General features: G+C 35.5%; 1 protein-coding gene across 2 annotated transcripts; it reads right to left on the bottom strand.

Moving 5' to 3' along the window:
- Positions 1 to 10,389: 10,389 nt before the first annotated feature.
- LOC105397995 (facilitated trehalose transporter Tret1) lies at positions 10,390 to 14,714 on the bottom strand. Of its 2 annotated transcripts, XM_011570036.3 has the most exons (3): positions 14,435 to 14,714; positions 12,407 to 12,545; positions 10,390 to 12,169 (listed from the first exon to the last, which is right to left on the bottom strand). In XM_011570036.3, exons 1-3 carry the CDS (start codon positions 14,528 to 14,530, stop codon positions 10,911 to 10,913), a joined length of 1,494 nt encoding a protein of 497 aa, XP_011568338.1. In that variant the 5' UTR covers positions 14,531 to 14,714; the 3' UTR covers positions 10,390 to 10,910. The 2 variants fall into 2 exon arrangements, with proteins under 2 accessions (XP_011568338.1, XP_011568339.1); XM_011570037.3 differs by lacking the exon at positions 14,435 to 14,714 and having other exon boundaries at positions 12,411 to 12,549.
- Positions 14,715 to 15,597: the final 883 nt, after the last annotated feature.

The following is a 15,597-nucleotide window of genomic DNA, read 5'->3' on the forward strand; positions in this document are numbered from 1 at the left end:
GACCGTCACAATTCATAAACGCTGCGAAGAATTCCACCATTTCCTTAGTTTGTAAACATCAAAAATTTCTTTATTTTGTTCCGCACGCTCTGCAGCTTCCGCTATGGCCGGAATTTTAATTTCCACCAAAGTTTTTTCTTTGAAATTTTTAAATCGAAATATCGCCATATTTTACGCCTCGTAACCCTCGCACGGTATTTTGGCTTCCATTTAAATATTTTCCGCTTCATTCGCTAAGGGTTGTTTCCAGTGATTAGACTTCTGATGCATGATATGGTAGAACTGCAGCGATCATAAGTTTTAAAAGTGTATGGATATATCAAAAAATATCCTTGTAAAATATTTAATATATATATTTACGTTCTCAGACCCAGTGAATCTATCGAAGACACTATAGCGGATTCATAACGCATAAATTTTAAATTAGGTACTTAAGCCCTTTCAAATCAAAGAAGTCAAATAATTGTAAACAATAATGGCTATTTTCTACATAGGTAAATTTCTTTTCTAGCGTAGATAAAATTTTCAGTTTTTGGCATCGGCTTTACTGTCTGCGTTAATACTACTGAATTTTGAAATGAGTTGCTTTACCTTATCTTATCAAAAGGAAAACTTAAGGAAAAGGTGAAGGAAATTCATAATTCCTGGCTTCACGAAGCATTAACAGCGTGACTGTAAATGGCTCATGTTTAGATTATCTGTGACCAGCATTAAAAGTTTCCTCTAAGGAATTATTATTTCCATGTTTGTTTATTTTACATTCATGTGTTGAGTGCACCAACTAACCTTGTGTCTTTTAGCAGTAACCAGAGCAGTGGTAAATTTTAAACTATTAAAAAATCTTAGTAGGACGATTAAAAACACTAGAGCTGAAATAGGTTTGTCGCTCCGAAGAAAAAAATATCCAGTGACATTACATATATATGGGTAATTATGTATCTAATATATCACTCGAAAAGGTTCCTTTCGTGCACATTTATGACGATCAATATTAACATTAAAAAGAAATGCGGAAAATATTACGTTTTATTGCAGGCCTGATATCATATCAGATGTAGAAATGAAATGCCTAGATAGCGAGTTAGAAATCTAGACATAATGTAAATGTGACTCAACGTCAATCTTTGTTTAAATATGTGCCTTCATTTTACATTGTGATTACTAAGTTGTCACCTGGATTAAATATCTTATCTTACATAGTACACTAACCTTAATCAAAAATGCTATTTATTTAGTACACATTTATAGCACTACCGCCGCAATTCTAATAAAACCATAATGGTTTGCACACAAAATTAAAGATGCACGAAAGTCACATAGGATTTCAAGTGCAGAATAGCATAATAAAAGTGAAACTCTGTAATCTAGTTAAGTGCTAATATTCAGTCTTCATCTAAATGACAATAAGTAGGCTGTCCCGTCAGACCTTTTTTTTATTTCCCTTGCACAAGACCTCTTAAAAGTTGCGTATTGGGTCATATATCATAACAATTTTTTAATGTTCAAACTTTCAAAATTTTGCAATTTTTTTAAATATCCACCATACATTTTTTTTACTTTTGAACTAAAATTTACACAATAATGTGCTATTAGTGTATGTGAATATAAAAACCAATGTCAAGATCATCGATATTTGATTCAATTCTTCAATTTATTCATAAAGAGCTAGTTTTTCAATTACTCAAGTTTAACTTCGAAAAATATCTATCATTGAAAAGATACCCCTCTAACTAACAAACTAACCTTGTTTTTTTTCTTTTGTATGAAAGTTACAAAAATTCAAAGTGAGGTAGAGCCCCCAAGAATACACGAAATTCTATTTTTTTAGCTATTTTTTAATCAGTGTAATATTATGCAAGTTTTGGTGCCTCTTGTGATACTATAGCTAGAAAACGAAATTTCCCCATACTACGACGGAACACCCTACTGACCAGTGACCATCCAACTCCATCACTGTTTTCTTATTCTTAAATTATGGAGATCTAATAATCAGTTAGTTAGTGTTTGCATTTTCCTAGGAATATGATTTGTTGTTGTACCTATAGAAGCCATGTAGTCTTCAAAAGACATATAAGCAATGCGTGGGAACAGTTCTTAAAGGTCCTTTTCACCCAACTAGGACAGGACAAGGAAGAATTGCCGTGATCAATTGTGCCCGAAAGTGAACGTTATACGAGGTAGCGGCTCCAACTTTTGTACTGCGCTGTAGTCGGATTTCAGAGTCTTGATAGTATACAAATTTTACAATCAGTATAGTTTAAAATCTTTAAAAGTGGATTATAAAAAACAAACAAAATTACTTAAATGTCTTAACCCATATATGCCCATAACTAGTTTTTATATGAAGTTGTTATACTTTGGGATATGATTAAGATTGAGATTCTAAGTTCAAATATGCAAAAAACTCAAGTGGGTCGTTAGCGACCCTCTGGGCATATATGGGTTAATATGTATTCAGTTGCGTGGTAAGCAGCAGCAGTATGATTTGCTGCACCAGTCTGTATTTTGAACATATATGTATATTTGCTGCTAATCTTATAAGAAATTATCATACTTAAACAACTTAAACACTTATATGCGATATATCAGGCATAAGAAAAAAACATATTGAGAATAAAACATATTTTATCTTATCTAACAAATTTACCTACCCCCTTAAAGTATCAAGATCAGTCGTTTACACGCACAGCAAGGTAAAGTCAAAGAAGCTACCCTATTGTTGTACAATATTTATTCTTGCGTAGATCTACTCGGTGACGTCTTTCAGCCAGGTCGGCCCTTTGTCCCGGGTTCATGGGAACCAGCAAAAAACTACGCCGTTAGCCTAACAGAGTCTCGCCCTACCAACTTATATATGCTGACAAGAAGAGCTACAATAGGCCTTGTTGTAATGCAGTAAGAACTAGCAGCAACGAATATGTTTGCCAAATGTTCGTCTTCCAACGTTCGAAACTGAATAAGCAGTTTTCTATGCGATGTTCTCCTAAAATTTAAGACGATCCACGTGTTCAAAAAGATTAGGATGCCGTGTTGTATATTAAGATAAATCATATACTTTATAAGCTCCCAAGAATATGCGTGGTCGGTTGCGAGCTTGCGAGGTTAAAGATTACAACATTTGATAGCCCCGGCAATATTTGGCAAGTTACGTAAAGAAAGTCGTAGATAACTGTAGTACTTAATTGTAAATATTGAAAATGGAACTGATAATAAAATTATTGCGGTTGTTCAAACATTTATAATTTATATGAATATGATGAACAATCATATTATTTAACTATACAATATATGAAATGGACTTAATTATCTCTATGCATACAAAAGGCTTAGTATTGACGAGAGTAATTTCGTATCGTATTCTATTTTAGTAGTGTATGATCGTAAGGGATTAGGATATAAAATATAAAAACTATGTACTCTAACTAGATAGGAGATGTCTATCTAGTTTCAATGTAAAGTTCATTGCTCACTTGTTGTTGTTGTTACAATTAGTAGTTACTATTTAGGGCTGATTTTTCAATGGTCAGATAAGTGTTATCTGAAGAATAAAATTGTTGCTGTCACTGTCTAATACAATCATTCAGATGTGACAGCAACAATTTTATTCCTCGGATAACCCTTATCTGACTATTGAAAAATCGGCCCTCACACACAGAGACTTAACCGCCATATCGAAGTGTCAGTTAGTTCCAGATTATAGACAGTGAAATTGGTCGGAGATCCAGCGTGTGTGGCAGCAGACGGCTTGCGGGCGACATCTGGCGTTCCCGGGCTGAGACAGGAGCGTAGGCTGAGCCGAATCCGTAAAACATTGAAAGCAAGGAACTTTTCTAAATAAAAAGGCACAAAAAATAATTGTAGCACTGGTAAAAGTCAAATTTGGAATATGGATATTGGAAACGACATTTATGCAAAATCATATATGAATCGCTACATTATGATTATTGATTAATTCAAATGCGATAAGATAATAACACATTAAAATCACTTAATCACGAATTAATTAGTAGGCACAATGCTTCTGTATCAACTTTGAAAAAAAATATGTATAAAACTACTGTATGGAGGACATGTCCTTTTTGCAACCGACTTGGAAAAAGGGAGGAGGTTCTCAATTCGTCTGTATGTATGTACATATTTCCATCGATATCTTCGGCTCAAACCAAAAGTAGCAATTATAAAAATATGTACGATATTATTTTATACGTATAACATAGCCTCCTAATAAATATATAGACTGATTTATTTTTACACGCTTACTACATAATGTTACACGCTTTATACATAATTATTCTGATGATAACGCAATACCTACTCATGTTTCTATTGCGAATTGATCTGCCCCCAAATAGGTTGTACGTTGTACGTCAAAATATAATTAAAGTGATAACACGATAAATAGCAAACCTAAAGTGATTCATGTCATCCGGAGATAAATAGTTGTAAAAACAAGTCATTATGATCTATCTTGTTTGAATGATGAAATCATGTTATGACCATTAGTTTTCTTAATACTGACTCAGACCGTCTAATCTACTTAGGTCTCTGATTAATCTAGATCCTAACAAACCGACATAATATGTAGGTATCATAATATATTATAGGTAATTAATACACTCCCGAGCAATGAAAATGTTCTAGTGACAGAACCAAATTACCTACTCCTAAACAAAAAATTAAGCCGTCTGCAATATTGAACTACATTTAACAGCGAATCAGAATATTTAAAAATGAAAAAAGTAAAGATGTGTTCAAGTTTAAATTTAATGTTTTTTTTTTTGGAGGAACTTTTTTATTCCTTGTAATAGAAAAATAATATAACAAGTTTAATTGTTTCAAAAACCAAGAAATGTAGTCAAATCGGCTTCTACTACTGAAATATTTTTATTCTCATTCACATCCTCTGTTCAAGACCTAGTAGTAGTGTACTATATCTAAAATTCTGTGTAACTTTTTTTACACGTGTATTTAACCACATGTACCTTAATTGTACCTACATGCCCTTGACCCATGATATCGATATAATGGAATTTTATTTCATAACTTTATTAATTTACTAATGGACTGATAAATTCATTAAAATAGTTAAAAACTTAGATAACTAATATTAACGTTAGTTAAAGATAATATACCAAAAAGGATGATGAAATCACATAAATGTTTCAAAATTATGAAAAAAACTAATAGGTAAACTAAGTACCCTGATAAATAATGTTCTTAACTTTTAACTGATATTACTGATAGGTTGTATGCCAAGAAAAGTGCTAAACTACGAAAACGACAAAATGTAATGAAGGAAAAATATATAAAATATATAAATATAAACACTCACACCTTGTACTAATGTACTCCCTTACGGGGTAAGCAGAGGTGCATTGCTGCACCCACTTTTCGCCAGTGCTTATGTTAGTCCCAATGTAATAGGGGGCGGGCCTATTGCCATTTTACGGGCACATCAAAGACCCGAGAACAAATATTTGTGTTTAACCAAATATTTGCCCCGGCCGGGAATCGAACCCGGGACCTTCGGCACAAGAGTCAGTGTAGCTAACTGCGCCATCCGGTCGTCTAAGAAAGGTCGTCGAAGGAAAGATAATGCAGGGTTAAGTTTTATCATTGAACTACCCGTAAATTAAGTAGCAATAGTTTGAGATGGTGGGTTATTACAATGAACTTGTTTACTACACATTGAGATCACAAACGATTGCCAGTCGAGCGATCACAGGGCTTGTATCTAATATGCATTCATAAACAAAACCAGTTCAAGTTAACAAAGATAAACGTACAGAAACATGCATCACGATGTCGTTACTTTTTTAAAGTAGGTACTTACCTCCATTTACGAGTATAGCACCATATTTTAAATATTTAAAAACAAAATATCCGTGCTAGAGTAAAATTTATGCAATTTAAGGTACCTATTTATTTATCGCACAAATTCATTGGAAAACATTGTGTGATACTATGCTTATAATTATTTATTACAGTCTCGTAGCCTTCCGTTTAGACACTTATACATATACATCTTGGGGTCAATTTAACTATATAAATAAATTTTATACTAACTGACAAATGTTTGACAGGCGCGCTTAAGCGCTACGTTCAAAAACTATGAAGTGTGTTTCGCTTCAGTACAGCACAGCACACAAGTGTTCACTCACCTTACACCGCGTCACCGGCTCCCCTACATAAGGTGCATATGGCGGCGGTGCGCTCAAAACCCAATTATGGAATTCAAAAATAGAACGAAAGTCATTTGTGTCGCGTTACTGGCTGGAAAGTGTGTCATGTGGTGCGCTTACGCAGTGGAGCCTGAGAACACCATGTTGCTTATGCATTTTGTTTAAAAAATTATGTACTCATTCAGCTTGATAAGTAGCTATAGGTATACACTACTATACACATGGTAAAGAATTCGGTGGACCTACATGTTGCGGCTACTGAAGCTGGCAACATCGGTGCAAGAGGAGGAGCGCGGGGAGCGGCGACACTACGTATAAATGCGTCATCTTCGGTTGTCCGGACCCTCTTACCCTCTTACCTTTCGGACGCACGATCTTTTCATACATATTTCTCATACAACCATTGTAAACCAGACATTAAATTATTCATACCATAAAATACAGTCCACTCATTTATTAGCTTAGGGCTTATCCTATCATCATCATAGTCAGGACCCTAGGCCCCATCACTACATTTGAAAAAACATACTACAGACGAATTGAGAACCTCCCTTTTTCGACTTCGGTAAAAAGATTGATCTAGAATATGGGTCTGCATATTTTTATCAAATTTACCTTTTTATAGTTATAGCCTGTTTTCAAAGAACTTAAAGATAAAATTCCACCCTGTGTCTGTTTAATTAACCCGTAAGAAGATAATATTAGAAAATGGTGAGAATATTTATATTGTTTGTTCTAAGTAAAGAATAATGGCCCTTCTTTCTATTTGTTTTGTCATTAGAAACAGGCGCCGGCGACTTATTGCCATTTAGGTATTTCCGGATATCATTATATAACTTAAATATTTACTAATTAAGTTTTAATTAGTCTTGATTTAACCGCGTTGGTCAAATATTGTTGCGGTCACTGTGGCGCTTGGCAAGATTTACTGTTTGCGGTCGAGACGGTCAAAGTATCAATAAACAATTAATAGCTTGAGTTATAGTTGTCGATAAGTTACTTACTTAGCTATTTACTTAGTTTAGAGTTTTTTGAATTAAGTTATCCGCTTACACTGAAACTATCTACTACACGAGTATCACTAAACTTCAAAGTTGTAGCGAAGTTTGGACGGCTAAACCGATTTGGAGAAACTTAGACGAGAACATAAAATTATAATCTGGTATCGCCACCCGTAGCCACAACTTAGACTTATGTATAGACTTAGATAAAACTTTTGAAACCCGATAATTTCGTTACTCTTGGAATCCAATATTTTAAAGGGACACTTTGTACCTAAACATATCTATACTTACATGAATACGTAACAACTATTTCATAAACATAAACCGGAAGTATGCTTGTAGGTAGAGACCGGATGAAACAGCAGCCAGAAGTGAAATATGTTTACCATGCCTGTTACCCCCAGTTCAATAATGAAATCTAGGGAGAGAAACGTTAATAATTCATACATTTGGTTATGAACTGTGAACAGTTAAAATATCCGGTGATTGGTCAATACCGGAAGGAAACTTCAGTGGCACGTGGACAAATTATATTATCAAAAGCTATGCAAATTCAAATAATTACAACTATAGAGCTTCCACTATGTTATTGTATTTTTGACGTTTCCTTATGTCTGGTAAGTAAAGTTGGTTTTCCTTTGCAGTCATTAAATATGTATGGGATTTCGAATGTCTAAAAACCAATAATATAATGGACAGAGTATAGGTTACGTTACATTAGGTAGAATTATAATATAATAATATGCTGCCTGTTCTCTATTTCACCGGAGACAAATTAAAAATTATCGTGGAGAACTAGCGAGTAAGGAATACGAATTTCTAAACTTTCCATTTGGACGCGTAAAACATATCTTTCTTCATTTATTATTTATTGTTCGTATAAAATCAATAGGTTATATGGGTCCAACATAAGAACTCCATCACTTTCTAATCTATATTTTGTGTTTATGGGAATTAACAGTTATTTTTAATCTAGATTAAAAAGACCTGGACATACAATTCTCAGGTCTTGATAAAACGAGTCATCCGTATGAATTCTTGTTAAACTAAGTTGCATCAACCTGTTTTGAATAATTACAATAATTGCACCTACACAACTACATGTACCTCGTGTAAGTATCAAGTTCATTTATCAATACGTACAAAGTCCTATAGCCAGCCATCTGACTATACAGACTTGCATATCATACAAAACAACAGGCTTTTATTGGAAAGATTTTGTAGAGATAACGGATCTTTATTCATTGGGATTCTGATGAAGCATTGATTTACATTTTTCATACACTGGCAGAGATTGCATAAGCAATAAGTAAGTACGCTTTTTTAAAATGTTATACGGCATTTGATCCAGACACATTAAAATTGAAAAATTATTTCAAAATAAATAATACCTATTTACAGATATAGATTCTAGCTACGTAGTTTCTACAATCACTTCAAGGCAAAACATTATGAATATTTTCTTGTCACGCCTAGTGATTATTAAATCAAGTCATATCTTTAATCAAATTTACCTTCAAAATTTACTGATTGAGTTCAAAGAACCTTCAACAAACACCATTTCGTCATTTAAGCAGTAATTTATCAAAATAAAACTCATATCAAACATTAATTGCCGTCACTATTATAGGTACGAAAGAGATATCTTTTTATAAAATTAGGTAATATATACATAATATAATTTGTACTGCAATATACATATTATAGATATAAGTAAATATATTTATTATTTAAATATACCTAAATATCCACGTATTTTTTAATTATGCTATACCTACAGCTATAGATCTTATTGCGCGAAACCTTTTCACGGGACAAATTCATAAATTATCATTATCATACCAAACTTATCTGCTAAGAAAAATAATAATTGCTTGTAGGCACCTACACTACATACAAATTAATTTATAAATTATTCAAGTTACACTGCATTATTTTTATTCAAAATTGCATTATATTAACATTCCACTTTCATTTTTTACCTTTAAAAAAACCTTTGTACCCACAACTATCTATGAAAGGGTAAGCCTTAACCACTTTTTATGTCGTTTTTTAAACATTTTTCTAATTGGTTCCACGTGTATAGATTTCCGTTTGGCCACGTGCGCGGGCGCATAATAAAATATTAAAGTTATTCGTTTCGCTCGAACCATGGCGGCCCGGGCTTGCATCGTCCCACTCCAGGGACCAGATAAACAAAGAGCACAGGAACTGCCTGACAGGAAAATGGAGGTAATCAATCGATGCATTCTTTGATCGCATAGTAAAGTGGGCTAATGAAGTACTCACAGATAGTTTATTTATTAGGGGCAATTCCGATAGCCGAGTACGAGCGAGCGCCAATTGGAATTTTTGTCTGGAGACGTTATGTAACAGCCAATATCGCACGCTATATTGTTAACAGAGTAAACATAGTAATAAGATTATGAGTTTGTTTCTCTAAGCCATATCATTGCTTAATGGCAATAAAAGTGACTCAAGTGTCTGCGATGGTTTTAATTTACTGCACCCAAGCAAACATCGCAAGATGACAAAGTTTTTAGTCACTTCCTCGCTCTACGTCTTAACCATAAGGAAGGACTTTCTTAAAATAACTTAAATTGTTCCCCAGATGTGCTCTTCGGTGGTTTTTGTGAATATCTTCAGCAAAAACTAGGCGCGCCCGTGAGAACTCTCCATAAGTGCACCTACTTCTAACGGAACTAAATAAGTTGTGCTATGTATAATAAATATATGCTTTTTTATGTAAAAATATTGATGGTTTTTCATAGTTTTAAAGACGGACAACAAAGTGATCCTATACTCTTAGATTCCTTCACAGGATTCATAACCTTTTCAGGTACAGTAACCCTAAAACTATAAAATACATGTACCTACGGCAAAATGTTAAAAGATTAAATTTGTTAATCAAACAAATGCCATACATTTAAGTTAACATTAACTATAGTATACTTAATTCTTTCTCAGTCTGAGAATAGATAGTGCAAAAACTGCAGATGCGAAACGAATTCCCGGTGGCATTTCAGACACGCCACGTGTCACAACAGGAAGAAATTCATAATTTAGCACTTCCAAGGTAAAATATTCAGCCACGCGCCTCGGCACTTGCCGACACCACCCGACCGTGAAATAGACCTGCTGCTAACATTTATAGAGGGTGAATAATACTAGGTATACATGTACTGATAAAAGAAATGACCAGCTTCAAAAATTATAAATTTATTTCGTAAACTATAATCTCTTTATCGAGGTCACAGTTAAAGTCGTATAAAGCTAAGTTACTTATGTACCTAATTTATGGCATTTTAATCTACTGTATAATCAGTAAATATAAACATATCTAATGCAATAGTTATCTTACAGATAATATCACTAGCATCCTTGGAATAGCGTGAGAAATACTCGTCGTAATGTCTTCAGTGACACATATCGTTATCAGTAATTCCCTTCTATGCCCTCATTACAATTTACAATAGGTAATCAATTCTCGATTGTTTCACTAGATTGCCTTTGTTAATGGTTATACATTATAATCATTTAGTTTAGTAATAGATAATAAATAATTAGTTATGCCTATAGTTGAACACTTGGCAAAGTTAGCGTCAACATTTAGACATTATGTAAGATAGAACACATTTAGGACCAGCGCTTAACTTCTCACTAGAATCGGTACCTACATCGATGTGATTAGTAATAATTCCTTCTTATGAGACCATTTATAAAATCAAACATTAGCTAAAGGCTTCAATTCACTCTCCTTTGTTTTCCCCTTCTTTCCGTATCGGAAGTACTCTTCAACTTGCAATAGTGTCTTGCCTCTAGTTTCCGGTAAGAAGAATATCAAGAAAACTGTTCCTAACAAAGTAGATATTCCGTAGAAGAAGTATGTGCCGTGGAACCCAATGCTCTCGAATAAATGAGGCGCTGTTTTCACGGTTCCGAAGAAAGCTATGGACGTCATCATGACACTTATACCGGAACCGAATCCTTTAGTCGCCGTCGCGAATAGTTCTCCCACCATGTTCCAGGGGAGAGGGACTATTCCCAAATTGGACACTATCATGTAGATGCCCATGAGGCCGAGTGATATGAATGGTGAAATATGGTTGATGACATCAGTCTCTATTAGATATAAGTACATGGCTAATGCAATTAGGGATATTGAGGTGAGAACACCGCTGAAGATGGCCATTGGTCGTCTGCCGAGTCTTCTGAGCAGCACACAGGCGGTGCCGAGAGACACGCAGCGCAACACGTCGATGCCCAGCATGGCGGTGTAGTCGTGGCGACTGTTGTGGCCCCCCAGCAGCTCCTTCATCATTATAGGAGTATAAGCGCAAATCACGTTAACACCCGACAGCTGCGTCACAATAAAGAAAACCACCATAATAGTCATTGGCTTCCAGAATTCAGGTTTCTTCAGATTCGTTCGTAAGGTTTTCAGATTATTCTTCACTTTCTGTTTTTGCGCTTGGTCTGATAACATTTTGTCGAGTTCCATCTTCGTTTCTGGGGCGGTACCTCTGTACCATTGGAATGATTTGATGCATTCGTCAATTCGTCCCTTGGACGCGAGCCAGCTCGGCGATTCCGGGGCGTAGAATATGATAATGCCTCCGATCAACGGAAAAATACCACATAGTAATGAAGCGGGACTCCAGTGCAGAAAAGTTCCGTACACATGAGACAATAGCACTCCAGTTGCTATCGCTAGAGATAATGCGGCTAAGAACAATCCCCTGTAGATCGGCGTGCTGATTTCTCCGATAAACACAGGTCCTAAAGGACCGAGTAATCCTTGACACAGTCCCGTGAGGAATCTCCCGAACAAAATGAGGTAAATGTTGGTAGCGAACCCGATGGTGACCCAGCCGGCGACGAACGGCACCGCCAGGATGATCTGCGACCGTCTCCTTCCGAATCTTTCCATCAAGTATCCTGATATTATGTTACCGCAGAACAATGGAAGCGAAGACATGGCCGCTGCAACAAGAGGAAACCTGTGAGTCATTTGTTTTAGCAGAACCAAAATGGCTATCACGGGGCTCAAGACGCACTCATCAAGACGTGTCAAAAGTTTCGCATCGCGCTCCCATCACATCGCGCGGCATCGAGAGCGAGCGTGAAGAAGAACTTTTCACATCTTGACGTGCGAGTCTTCCGCCCTGTGCTAGGCTAGCTGATAATATGAAGTATGAAAAAACAGGCAGAGTAACATACCGACCCAGGAGATGAGTTCAGTGTTGAACTTGTGTCCCTGGAACTTGGCATGCTGCAGCTGCGGGATGAGCACGGCGGAGAAGCCCGAGGTGGCCCCGGCGCCCAGGGTCAGCATGAACGTGCCGAGAGCGATGAACGCCTGTAATAGAATTTATTTATTTATTTATACTTTTATCGCACAACTAGCTGTCCCCGCGGGATCCGCTTTGCTTTAAAAAGTTTTGGGAATTCCCCGATGAAAAGCCTATGTGTTAATCCAGGGTGTCAGCTAACTCCATACCAAATTTTGTGAAATCGGTTGATGTGAAGAAGTAACACACATACACACATATACTCACAAACTTTCTCATTTATAATATTAGTAGGATTTACAAAAGTAAATGTAAAATCAGGTGGTCTTAATGCTAAGAGCATTCTCTACCAGTCAACCTGCAGGAGGTTTAGGAGCAGAAGTGGGAGTCAGAAAGCAGGGAAGTGCAAAAAAATAATATATTAATCAAGTATCACGCTCGTAATCAATGTTATCAATGTTTATGCTAATCACACATTTGCAATGAATGCAACAAGTAATCTGTTTTCAATTAATTTCCAATACCGTCACCGAGTATGATAATTTCGTTCAATAATGCCGATTCAATTGTATAATTATCGTTGCAGCGGAGTATTGAACTAAACAAAGTAAAATTAATTTGCACGTGTAACCCCTCGTTATCTAAGCTTCTATTTACATAATAATAATATGATATCCTCGTAATTTATCCTGAGTTTATGTTAACATTTCTTTTTCATTAATATTTATTTAAATTTGATTCTAGAATAATGAATAACGAACCGGATTCCTTTCCGTTCACTTTCCTCTGGTCCGCATTAGCCTATTTCGAGAACTTGTTTTTAAAGCACGCAGGAACCTCATAAGGTAGTAAACATAAACGCCTATATTTAGCATTTATACGAGCTTTGGTCACCATTTTTCCACTGAGTGTAGGGACAGTTCAAGGCCTTCTTTGTTTTCGAGATGTAAATATTATTGAGACGCCATTTGCAGGGTTCGAAGGCGGACCACTATTGCATTGTATTTTATTTTCTTGCTCAATGATTGCATTAGTTTATTATGAATATTACTAACCAGTACATGTCTACAAGATCCTATAAAATGATTCATTAAAAAAGCAGCTCTGCATCCTATTAACTCTTTAATGTTCACTGTGGTTTCCAGAGGACAATGAATTCAGGGGCTTTCATTTTTAAATGTAACTAATTTTTAACACATTTTACACACATTAAAATTAAGTGCAAAGAAGAATGTTTCTTTTTGATGGCTACTGTGAAAAGGAATATAATACTCATGCACTACCTACCGGATATGCAAGCAAAATATATTTGAAAATGATGGCAAATCTGTGCCATAAACGAATGCTACGGTGGCCGCGTAGCTCTATCCGAAACTCTATGTACTTTCTCGTAGTACTACGCATACTGCAAACACTAATTTTCTTTGTTCTTATCTTAGCTATGTACAATTTTACATACCTTACATTCAATTATTAATTATATTGTAACAATATCGTTAATACCCAATTAAAATTATACAAATTAGGTAAGGTACACGGTAAAATGAATTTAATCTAAATATATTTATCTACCTACTTGTTTACTTGTCGGACCAGTAAACTTACTTTTGTTTTGTGTTTATTTTTAGTTGATTCATGGTATTTACCGTTACCAAGTGATATTTGGACCTCTACCAACTTATCAAATGAAATGAAGGAATTTAAAACATTCTTGTCATTGTTTTTCGGCCTATGGGAAGAACTTGTAAACAATGTTTCTAACATCTGTAAAGGTAAAGATCACCAGAATAATCAAGAAAAATCGGGAAGTTACTTTAAAATTTGAATTGCACCACATTTACAGTAACAAAGGGATAAAAAGTTTATTGCACCCGATTCCTTTCACGTGTTGATATCGAAGGTGAATGAACACTAGCACACATCACTATTATATTTGCATTTGCGACTATCCACACACCTGTCTACGAAACGCTGTGTTGCTGGCTCCATGGTTGTCACTAGTTTCCTCCTGTTTGGTGAACTTCTCGAGTTCAGGCTGTTTGGTGTCCGCCATCGCTCGGCCCCGACTGCGTTCACACTGCGCGCTGGTACGCCGCCGGTTCTACAACTTTTGAGAAGCCAATGCACTCGATATGCTACAAATTTATCTTATCAATCTTTTTTATATTACAACACTGTGTAGAGCCAGCTCGCTCGTCGCTCCCGTCGTCGTCTCCGCTAGTCGGAACGACACTGAATCTTCGTTAATTATTTGCTATGGCCACAAGATACGCATCGACTATTGATAAATCCTATCGCTATTATTACGTCAATTACATAATGATTTGAATTAAGGGTCTGCAATAGGGAATCGAGGGTTGGCATTGTCATAGAATTATGTAGTAAATGATGCTCTACAGCCTTGAAAAAAATCACACAGGTAGTTGAAGAGTCTAGCTAGGTGCTGAATCATTCGAAGTTAAGTAAATGATTATGGATAACTGTAAATTAATTTCAGAATATCAAGAAAAACCAGTCAATCACACTCCCGTATTGTAACAACTGTGTCGTAATTATAAAGAATTTTCATATGATTTTTATCATATTATAAAGTTAAAGGCTTGGACTAGGCGCTAAATACCTTGTTTTTTAATAAACACACATTTATTTTGTGTAAATTAATCCCAAACTTGAGCAATTTTTTTCCCTCAAATCTTCATACAAATATCTATGGCGGCTTTCTGTGTTATAAAATCATAAACACAAGTGACGTTTGACTCAGTTGGCCGCTGGCCTCCAAAGAAGGGTCACGTCGGTTTAGGCAGCACTGACAGCTCGCGATCTTATCGTGTACAGATACAAAACCACTGCACATTGGTTGTCATTGCACTTTTTCAACTTTTATGACACCAACATAATTTGATTTGAAATTGAGGAAGCATAATTCTTCCAGTATATTCAATACATTAAATTAAATTAGATAGTGTGCAATATTCTCGTGATATTACAGTCTCGTAAAGGTCTGATGAGGAGCAGGAATATAGCGAATGGATCTAAGTGATGACAATACGCACGAACATTAGGTTAGGGATCAAAAATACAGTCTCTTGGTGCTGGTTGAGGTATGGTCTCGTGAGGATC

Source organism: Plutella xylostella, chromosome 13 (genome assembly GCF_932276165.1).
Source record: "Plutella xylostella chromosome 13, ilPluXylo3.1, whole genome shotgun sequence".
Classification (NCBI taxonomy): Eukaryota; Metazoa; Arthropoda; class Insecta; order Lepidoptera; family Plutellidae; genus Plutella; species Plutella xylostella.

Bases quoted from the DNA above. Each gene is read 5' to 3' on its own strand.
- LOC105397995 (XM_011570036.3), bottom strand. From the start codon at position 14,530: ATGGCGGACACCAAACAGCCTGAACTCGAGAAGTTCACCAAACAGGAG. The intron at 12,546-14,434 runs GTGTGTGGATAG...ATTCTATTACAG, and splicing joins ACACAGCGTTTCGTAGACAG to GCGTTCATCGCTCTCGGCAC. The intron at 12,170-12,406 runs GTATGTTACTCT...CTCTTGTTGCAG, and splicing joins TGAACTCATCTCCTGGGTCG to CGGCCATGTCTTCGCTTCCA.